Source organism: Caretta caretta, chromosome 2 (genome assembly GCF_965140235.1).
Source record: "Caretta caretta isolate rCarCar2 chromosome 2, rCarCar1.hap1, whole genome shotgun sequence".
NCBI lineage: Eukaryota > Metazoa > Chordata > Testudines > Cheloniidae > Caretta > Caretta caretta.
Genome location: NC_134207.1, coordinates 77427498 through 77438817, shown reverse-complemented (window position 1 = coordinate 77438817; position 11320 = coordinate 77427498). Strand labels below are relative to the sequence as shown.

General features: G+C 36.4%; 1 protein-coding gene across 2 annotated transcripts in view; it reads right to left on the bottom strand.

The window, feature by feature from the left end:
* Positions 1-99: 99 nt before the first annotated feature.
* B4GALT6 (beta-1,4-galactosyltransferase 6) overlaps positions 100-11320 on the bottom strand; it is a 46751-nt gene continuing 35530 nt past the window's right edge. For both annotated transcript variants that reach the window (XM_048840528.2, XM_048840529.2), the window contains 3 exons: positions 10772-10894; positions 6914-7015; positions 100-4967 (listed from right to left, as the gene is read on the bottom strand). In XM_048840528.2, the coding sequence (XP_048696485.1) occupies positions 4820-4967; positions 6914-7015; positions 10772-10894 (373 nt within the window). In that variant the 3' untranslated portion in view covers positions 100-4819. The remainder of the gene's footprint in view (positions 4968-6913; positions 7016-10771; positions 10895-11320) is intronic.

Genomic DNA, 11320 nt, shown 5'->3' with positions numbered 1-11320 from the left:
TAAACTGAAATCTTCCATATGGCCGATAACCCATAGTCCTTATCACAAAGAACTGTGAGCAAAATAGATCTGTAATGCAAGAAATTCTCAAACACAAAATTATGGAACAAGACACATTTATTGAATTATCTTCATTAGTACATTGTTTACTTTGGTCCAGACCCTACCAAAAGAGGCAATAACATGGAGCCCCTGCACAGTGTCCCACTGATTTCCCTGATGTCCCAGTTCTGCAGCTATGCCTACAAAAGACAAAATCAGCCTACAAATGATGACAAGGTTGTATGGCATTCAGGGATAGCTAATATTTATATAATTAAACAGCAAATGCATATTGTAAATAAGAAAAGCAGTATACAGGTATAAACAACGAGGAGTACTTGTGGCACCTTAGAGACTAAAATTTATTTGAGCATAAGCTTTTGTGGGCTCAAACCCACTTCATCAGATATCGTCCTTCTCCTCCTTTTGCATGTCATTTGTCATTTAGAACCCAAGTGCTAATGCAGAGATCATTACCTATGTTTGTACAGTACATATAAACTTGGCCACAGTTGTGATGGGGGCTCTAGCTACTACTGTAATATTAATAATTAAAAGAAATGAAAGATAGATGAGCAGGGGGGAAACCACTGACACATGAGGACCTCTGTCTGCTCCCAGGTTTAATAATTCCAAGCTTGGATGAACTCTCTTGATACTGGGATATTTTCCTGCTACTTACAGCTGTTTAGAATATTTCTAGGACAGATGTGCTGTTTTATGCTAAGAAGAAGAAACTTGTTAGTTAGAATCCAATCAATATAGTATCTTTAGAGAACCACAATTCATTTTTTTCCAAGTACTTTCAGATCTAAACACATGAAAAGTGTTATAAGAGCTAAAGTATTACTAAATTGTTGTATTTCACTCCAAACATTTCAGTGGGAGATCAAATCTGTTAATTAGCTGAGGTACAACATTTTTAGATTTTTGTAACAGTTTTAACAATGTATTGTAATACAATAGCACCTAGACACATGAGAAGTCAGGCTCAGGGCTGCATATGCTGGGCAAAATTTAAAGAGTAGGTCCTGCCACAAATAATTCTCATCCTATGCTGTCAATTTTAAAAAGTTACATTATTTTTTAAAAATTTAACATGCTATGAAAACATGTTTCAATTTTATCTGTAAAAGGTTTCTACAGGATCAGTTCTTATCAAATAAGAAATTTCCTATCCCGTCAAGCTGTGAGGTCAATGTGGGAGTAATACTGTACCAGACACTTCAACTAATGCTTATTTTTTCTAAATAAAATACACTGAAGGAGCAAACTTCCACAGAATACAGTGCCTAGAAGGAAAAAAATTAGACAACCACACAGTCTTTAGAACATTATATTTCAAAAAAGACAATGATAAAAAAGTACAAACATTTTCATGAACAAAACAAAAATAAAAATATGATAGTACATAGGAAATTGCCAGCAATTGTTTCAGTGCAGTTTTCAATAAGCTTGCCTCAGATATCTCTAAAAATAAAATCTTAAGTACACTTCCTCTTGCTGATATGCAATGTGTCCTTTTAAATTTTTATAATTGGCTTGTTTGTAATCCACTATAAGACTAATGTATTATTTTAAACAGAAGAGTACAAAAATAGACCTGAAAGATCTAAGAATAAACATTTTGCATTCGTTTGTCAATATATTCTTGGTTTCAAGGAGAATATTAAATTTTATATTTTTCTCAATTTAAAATATGGCAGATGGGAAGGAAATTTAGATGAAAAATATCCGTTAGTGTACTGACTGGACTTGAGACACTGTTAGTATTTTTATAGCATTTCTACTTCTTAATTTGTAAAACCCCTTCAGAATCTTCAAAATATTTTTTCTATGTCGTGTCCTCTGTTGAGGAACAGTCAAATTTGCTGTCTGTCAGAACCAAAAAGCCAGCATGATATTCTTTTGTTTTACTACAATTAAGCATATGTTACCAAAAGGAATGTGCATAGCTCTCAGCTCTGCACTTCACTTCTTTTGTTTGAAGGCACTGGTTATGTTAAAGTCTGCTACAGAACAGTACTGGGTTCAGACAGAGTGTACACACGTTATTTTGGTGTAATATCAATAAGAAAATGGTAGCCTTTAAAACTAAAAGGTACCTACCTGGCAAAAGTGGTTGGTAAACATCTTTCTTAATGTAAGCTGTATCAATTTGGGACATAAGAAGTTCGGGGCATGTTAAATTATATACAACTGTGACTATGTATTAAATCACAACATTTTCTCTCTCAGACAGTACATGATTAATCAACACTTTGCAAAGTTCCAGGACTTTGGCTGAAGCATATTCATGTGTATTTTTTTAAATGCACCAGGAGATATTAAAAAACCCAAATCAAATGTTAATTTCACTGAATGTCTTCCACGTGCATAACTGAGAAATGGACACATCAATAAAAGCATACTGGGGAAACAAGGCACAAACCTAAACTACCAAAAGATGCATCATAAGCAAAGGTGCTAAAACTGATGGCACTGAATACCAGAAAACACTTCAAAATAAAGTCAGACATTTAAAAGTTATTCCTTTTAGCAATCCTGAATAAATGTGTTCAGCTAATGTGACATATGGATATAACACCAAATTTACTTTGAGAATATAGCTGCTTATTTAGTATACTAGTTATTGAGTTCATATCTACCCATCTGCCTCTCAAAATATTCAGTATGCGGAATTACAGAAATATATCAAGTAGTAATACAAAAACTCAAGCATGCTTGTTTTAAGGGTTTGTTCAGTTGATGTTACTCTTTTGTTATTTTTCCTGTACATTAAATAATTTCTATAGCATACTATATTGACTAGATTTAAAGATCATTCCAATACAATATGAAATATCTCGTACAGCCTGCTTTCAACTATGTCAACCAAATCAGTAATTACCACCTTTCTGCAAATTATTGGAATATCTACAAGTGTACTCATAACTTTCATTAAAGAATGGCCAGGGGCACAACTTGTTCCTGGAATGGGCATAAAAGAAAAGGTGCGAACAGCAAACAAACTGAAACACCTGCATCCCACCATCTGCTGTGGTAAATCCAGGAGGCACACAAGTGGGCAGTGAGTTTAGATTGGTGTTTCTTGTCAGCACTCTTGCAGGAACACTATATAATAAATAATTTATCAAGAGACTGTTTTTTATTCTTCAGGGGAGCAGAAGAAAGTCTTCGGTTACTAAATCACTGAATGATTGTGACAGTCAACAAAATAATCTCTTAGATCATCTTGGTCAACATTTAACTGATTTGTGTTACATTAACAGAGAAAATAAGTGGTTCAGACTACTTCCTTACATCATATTACCTATGGATGTATAAAAATATTAGGCAAAGATAGTGTTTCTGAATGGGATGCTATTAGATAGCATAACAATATAGGCAAAGCAAAAGGAAATTAAGATTTATGATGAATAAAAACAGAGAGGCTAGATATTCATGCATTTAATACCACAAAAATAGACAATTATCTGGGATCTATCCTGGTCAGTCCTGAGTACCCTCAATTTCACTGCAAGTCATAGAGTTGAGGGTGCTTAGCACTTTACAGGAAGTGCTCAGCACGTCACAGGATTAGACCCTTAATATCTATGCTGATTAATATATTATGGGGGAGATTTTCAAAAGCACTCAGCACTGGCTTAATTCTGGTCCCATTGATCCTACCATAATCAATAGAGCAGTTAGGCCAACACTGTGCTTTTAAAAATCCCACCCTATAAGGGTTAGGAATATATTTTGTTATCAATTCTTTAAAAAATTAACTTTTACATTTGTCTTCCAATGAAGACACATTTTTGGCTATTCTGATTCTTGAGGAATAAAAGTGCTGTTTACTAGGAATAAAAAAGAAGATCATACCAAACTACAATACACAGACTTGAACACACTGTTTTAGGCATAAAATCCCTGACATTGACACTAGTGGCACATGTGGAGACAAATAAAGTAAGAGTTCCTGTATATCATGATATCCAACAACCTTAAGATTTTTCTAAAATGTACATGCAATATGCATAAACTATGATTTAGATGGCAAGCAGGGAATCATAGGATTTTACTAGTAATAAGTAAAATTAAAAGCTTTCTTCCTAGCAAGCTTACATGTTAAATTAATTCTTCTATACAGATATGCAGCAGGCCTAAAGCTCAAAACTCGTATAACAGTTTACAGTCATAGCTGGCCATCCATTATTGATAGTTCCATCATTTCATACAAGGTATAAACTTTGTTTAAACACAAATATTTACATTTGTTCTTTCATGCTACTGAACACAGAATGAAAACAGTAATATAACTAAATACATACTGAAGCATAATTTACCATATTTAAAAAGCTATTTGAGCACATTAATTTACATCACATATTTACAAAATGCATTTTAAAAAGGAAACAAAAAGCATTCATTTAAGTTATGGTTTTTAACTATAAAAATTGCCTGGGAGAAAAGGCCTCTCTCTTGGCTTCCAAACAAGCTACAGATCTGTTTTCTGCAGTATATATAGTGGAGTTGCTTAAGATAGAGAATATGGTGAAACAAGGCTTGAATATTTAGTAGTCCCATGCTGTAAACATTGAGTAGTAGCTGCTGGCATTTCTTTTCAGAATAGAATGCATGGTAACATATGCAGTCATTTTTCTTCTCTTCCCAAATATCCCTCATCTAATAGTCAAAAAGACCCAATTTAAGGTCTTTTAACGTCTTTAATTTGTATTTTCCAGTGTTACAAGTTTGAAATCCAAGACTGTAGCTTGCCACTCCACTTCCATCAATAGTCTCTAACAGGAGCTAGCTCTGGTATGAGGTTTACAGTTATATTTTTATAAAATCTACTGATGAGTATTTTAGGAGCATATATTAAATTGTTCAACCCATCAACGTACTGACGCTCTCTGGAATACCTCAGGAGTTTATACCTGTAGGGTAAGGAGAGAAGGAACAAGGAAAAAGGTTTGTAAAGAAACATGTTAAATTGGTATCAACTGTGTTATTGTAATTAACGACGGGTCATCATTTATTTTGAAACCCCTATTTTACAAAAAACACTCTGGGAGCACTTTGTTTATACTAATTACAAACATCAGCTTTAAATGCATGATTTTTTGCAGTTTTATAAATTAGATGGACATTCAAGTACTGTTCATATTCCTGGACAAACTACACTGAGATTAACTAAACAGCCAACATAGGATTGTTATTAATGCATATTAGCGTTTGTGGTCCCAAATTAGGAATGTCTACATTGCAACTAGACACCCACAGCTGGCCCATGCAGCCAACTTTGGTGGGGCTCAGGCTCTGGAGCTGTTTAATAGTGGTGTAGACTTTCCAGCCTGGGCTGCAGCCTGAGCTTTGGGACTCTCTCATCTTGCAGAGTTCTAGAGCCAAATCGTAGACGTCTAAACTGCGATTTAACAGCCCTGCAGCCTGAGCCCCGTAAGCCTGAATCAGCTGGCTTGACTCAGCCACAAGTTTTTAATTGCAGTGTAGACATACCCTCAGCTCCCCAAGCAGTGCTGCCTCACTATGAAGCATGGCCAAGTCAGTAGTGCCACAGGGAGCCTTTTAAACACCGATGCTCTAACTAGCATACAGCCACCACATAACTTCAAAGGAGCAGTGACAAGAAGTGCCAACTAACCGACCAAAGACAACTCTTGATACATGAGTTCAGTTTCTCTCATGACATTGACTCAATAAAATGAACACAATCATAACATGAAATTAGTTTTAGAGAGAGTGATTGCTTGGATTATTTAATGCCACAAGAGCCCCAACTAATAGTGACATGGGCTGTTTACTTAGATTTATGTACGGTCTATAATCATATATATTAATCATTATCCTAATTTAATTACAACCTAGTATCTTGAAGTGTTCCTTATGCACAAAATGTCAATGATTTTTAATAATATGAAATACTTGGAGAGTGTTATTTCATTGTTCAGATTATTAGGGATGATAAGAGTTGACATAGTGTGCTAAATTTCTTAAATAACCCATTTTAAATTAATTTTAACTCACTATTCAGCACATGTATTTGTACATTCTCCTAAAAATAATTCAGTACTGAAAGTATAGAAATGTTGGTAAGGATACACAGTATTTTTCATACATAAGAGGTGGGAAATCAATCACCGTTTTATGTGCAAAAACCTCAGCTCAACCTTAACTATGGAGCCATAATTAGTGTTTCCATAATAAATCATGGAAAGCTCTTTATGTATATACTCTCCAGAAGTTCAAAAACCACATCTCTTGTACTTCCACCTATACAAATATGTTCATGTTACTGATCCCTGAGAGACACTGTCAATTTAATCAGGCTTTTGCCAGCAATTTTTTAAGCTATTATAAGAAAGATATCAGACTGCGATAGCAAAAAGGTGAGGGGAGAATATTTTCTTTTCAGTTTACTTTCTTTGTTCACTGTACTTTGTGAAGTTAGCTTTGTTGTTTTCCTTACGTGGTCAATATCCCCTGTTGTGTGAGTACCACACATTAACAGTGGGTTGGTGGGGAGAAGGGGGGACAAAAACTAAAAACTAATAAAAGCAGGAAAATGTTATTGTAAAACCACAGAAATCAGCAAGAGCTCACACAGTAGCTATCTCACCTGAGTTTAGCCATTTTAAATAAACTAGATTTGAAGTTTATATGTCCCTTGAAAAATGGAATGTATCAAAATAAGTCCGGATAGCATCTTACAAAAGGCTCACAGAAGTTTATTAATAGTTCTGTGTGTGAGTGTGTGTGAGTGAGAGAGTGTGTGTGTGTGTGAGTGAGAGAGAGAATACGCTCCAGATAAAATCTTCTGTATTCCTTAGGTTTTAATGTTTTAACACACTGCCCTTTTTCTTACCGTCCTAAAAATTGGACTTCACCTCTGTGATGATGAGGAATGGACTTGTACTTCCCTAGGTCTCCCTCCGGTCTTGTTACATTGTATCCAGCATAATGAACCCTACAGTACAATAGTTAAAGATAAGTGTATGAACAAAAATGAATTTATAAAAAAAATTTAGTGACTTGCAGCAAAAGTGAAAAAAATTGCATTAGTGTTCAGATTTTAAGCCAACTCTTCCATTTGCTAACAACTTTTCCACTAAAAGATATGACCTTTGCTTTACTGTTTTTAATTTTTAATTTAAACAAACAGTGCAATATATACAGCGACAAATAGCAACCAGGCCCCCGTCCCAAGCAAAGTAAGAGATGACAGAGTGGGAGCATATGGAAATGATGAGGGCTATAAGAGTAGAAACATGGGATATACTTTTGTTACATAAGACTGATCCTTTTAGAACGACATACAGGTGAGTCGCATCATACGCACATTTAACTTATGCAAATTCAACTATACGCGCTCAGCAAAAAAAATAAAATAAAAACAACAAGATACCTGTAAACAGTCCGGGCGATTCCGCCCACCATTCCACTCAATGAGTGTATGCCCTGGAGTGAGCGTGAGATGGGAGACGTGAATCTGCTATTCCCTGAGTCAGTCTCAGTTCCCATGTGCCTCTCATAGTGTGAGCATCTTGCCGCGCTGAGCGTGATTCTAGTGTTTAAAGATACTGTACGTATTTTTCGTACAACATGGCCCCTAAACACAAGCCAACTACTTCATCTGGTGCTCAACCAAAGAAACAGCGATCTGTTCCAACGCTGAGGAAAAACTGGCTGTGTTGGACTTATTGAGAGACGGTATGTCGGTCTCCAATGTGGCGCATAAATATGGCCGCAACGAATCTAGTATCCGTGCCATCAAGATTCGAGAGAGAGAAATTCGTCAAGCCGTGGCATCAAGTGCTCCAATAACTGTTAAGGTGACAAGCCAGGTGCATGATAAGACTTTAGTGAAGACTGAAAAGGCATTAAACTTATGGCTGGAAGACATGAACCATAAACGTGTGCCTATCGATGGCAACAGGATGCAAGAAAAGGCTCTTAGCCTCTATGCGCTGTTCAAACCTCCCACCGAAGAGGGACAGCCTTCTGATGAGAAGGAATTCAAAGCCAGCCAAAGGTTGGCTTAACAGTTTTAGGAACCGCTTCAACCTCAAAAACGTGCAGACTACTGATGAAGCTGCATCTGCCAATGAAGAGGCAGCAAAAGCCTACCCCAAACAATAAAAGAAAATAGAAGAAAAGGGCTATCTTCCAGAACAAGTTTTTAATGCTGACGAGACTGGGCTCTTCTGGAAAAAAATGCCCAACCGTACTTACACTTCAAAATCAGAAAGACAAGCCCAATTTGCTGAAGTGTTCCAAGCAGCGAAACACCTGAATGATTTAATTTCTGAATACGATCCCTCTATGGAACGAAGCCTCAAAATCACACGTGGTATTACGGACGATCTAAGACTGTATCAAGAAATGTTTGAGCAGCTCAAGAGACAACAGCCACAGTTGCCGATCACCATGTTTTTCAAGGAAAAACCACCAGTAGCAGATGAGCCTACGCAATCAACTTCTCAAGCTGAACCAGAGCCAACCACTTCGTCTACGACTCGCTCTCCGTCACCCAAGCTCTCCATCACCTCTGTCTCCTGGATCGACATCAAGCCCTGACAACCCCCTGTAATCACCCCCTGTAATTAAAAATACAATACTGTAAAATTATATTTTGCATATGTACTCATTATATACTGTACATTACTGTATACATTATAAATATTACTGTACAGGTTGTATACACAATCATGTACAGTATACTGTACTTTATGGGCGATTTAATGGATTTTCAAGGGTAATTTTGACTATACGTGATTTTAGCCTTACGTGCTGACTTTAGAACCTAACCCCCACGTAAGATGCGACTCCACCGTACCGGTGGAGTTAGTTTACATATAATTTAATCATAAAAATTAACAAATTAACAAAAGTAACTTTTTACAAGTTTGTTTACTGTGAGCATTTAATGGAGTTTTTATATTGTCAATTTCACTGTTCTTCTGATGGTCAACTACAACTCTGTGTCATAGGATAGCATGACGCCACTCATACACTGCTCTTGGACATGGAAGCAACTTATGTGCAAGCTTTTCCCCAGACACCGCAAGAAGGTTTTTAGTAACAACAGCAGCAGCAAAGCAGGGGGGGGGGGGAAGCACATGCACAGAAAAAAAGGGGAGAGAAGCACAAATATGCTTGGTGTTATTCCTATTGTAACATTCATGCCTAATAGGGAGACATCACTTTAAGAGACCTGGGAGGCAGGGATGGAAGGAAGGAATGGTGTCTGGGTCATTGTTGCTAGGCAGATGTACAATCAGCATTCATGTCCAGAACTTTCTGGAACTTGGTGTGATAGTTTTGGGCATACCTAATAGGCTTCCTGTAGGTGGACTAAAACTCCACTGAGTCAGGGCAAGTAGTCAAGGCAGCTGTGTGGTGGCTGGAAGAAGCTCAGCCATAGGAACAGAAAGCAAGCTGTTTTCCCCTAACTCTGAAGCATTTTGCAGCAGGTTGGTGATATAGTTAACTTTCCAACAGGGAAGCACCAGCAGTGTTTAGTTATAGGAGAAATTTGGAAGGAAAACTTTATTTTTTTAATTGTAAATCTTGAATGTTATTTTAGTCAAATTGTCTGAACTCGCATGGTTCACAAACTCTTTCCTCATTTAAATGTGTTGACAGGGAAAGAGTCATATATATTTTCCTGTTGCAGTGCTTTTGACTCATGAGACTATATGGCGCGTATAGTTGATGAACAAGGACTGTAACTGAGACTCAAGTGAACTCAACCTAAGCTTTTGGACCTCTCAGGTACATCTCACTGTCTTTCTGTGGGGCTAACCTTTCAGATTTAAATTTTTGTATATATATTTATGTATAACTATGAAGATTACTTCATAATCCACATGCATTATGAAGTAATCTTGTCATTTAGTAGAAATTAAGAAATTTCTTTATCATTATATTTTTTTATAAAGTTGATACTAAAGAATTAAGCTAATTTCTCCTCTTCTTTTTGGACTTGATTGTGTGGGGGAGAGGTTGACCCTGTGCAAATCCTGCCGAAAATCCTCAAGGATTGAATGAATTCTGGGTCTCCATGTGCTTTTCTATAGAAGTTGTGTTGAAGCACTAGGAAAGGGGCAATACATTCTAGCCCACCCAAAGGTTACACTACTAGACCCACCCAAAAGAGTCTTTTAAATATCAACAAACCAAGCAGAAAACCCTTCATATATATTTCTTTAAAATTTCAGAACATATTATTTAAGGGGAGCTATATCAGAAACATGATTTTGAAATTTGAACACTTCAAAAAAAAATCTAATTAGCATTGTTCCATTTAATTACAGTTCTTTTTTAAAATAGCTAATGTCGTAATCTGGCTCCCCCCAGCACACATTGTACATCCACCTCGGGGGAGATATTCAAAGGTAGAAAGTGCAAGTCGGTACACAAATTCCATTGAAAGTCAATGGGAGTTGGGCACTTTAGGCACTTCTGAAAGTCTGCCCCCTGGCGTTTAAGCTTTTCAGGGCAGAGACTATGTCTTATTTATAAAGCACACGGTCAGTGCAATAATAATGAATACACACCTTTTAATTTAATACAACAAAAAACACATTATAAAGAGTCAAACACCTGCTAACTCAAATAAGCCTCTGCAAACTTTTCTTAACTTAGATATTTTAACAGTGAAAAAATTTGAACATCACTGTTCAGAAGCTCATGTCTTATACAATGTACTATGAACACTCACCTATTCCAAAGGTCGTCATCTTCTCCTCCCCATCCCCAGAAAGCATTTGGAAATCCATTGATCTTTTTGAATTGTTCCACTGTCAGTCCACTTACACCACCAAAGAACTCATTGTATGGAAGACTGAAAATGAAAGCAAGTAAATTTTATTCTATTGATTGAATTTAAGGAAGTAAAAATCCTGTTTGAACAACTGCTTCCATATCTTGCAGGAAAAAAAAAAAATCTAGTGTATGCGTAGATGTTCAATATACCTATCAGGAAAAATGCTTTACAGATCTTTTTTAATGAAAGTTGGTATTAGCAAAGAATGTGGAAACTAAATATTTGTAATAAGGGCTTTCATTTGTGGAACAGACAACAGCAGGAAAGTATCCCATGAAACAGCAGCTTAACCCAGGCTTCAGGTAGCTGGTTTTAGGAAAAAAGACCAACTTACAGCTGAAGGGACTGTAAAACAGATTTCAAAATATGATATTTTGACACTATTGAGTTGAAAAAGTTCTCTTCACCTGAGTCAGCAGTAAAAGCTGATATGTCAGTAATATT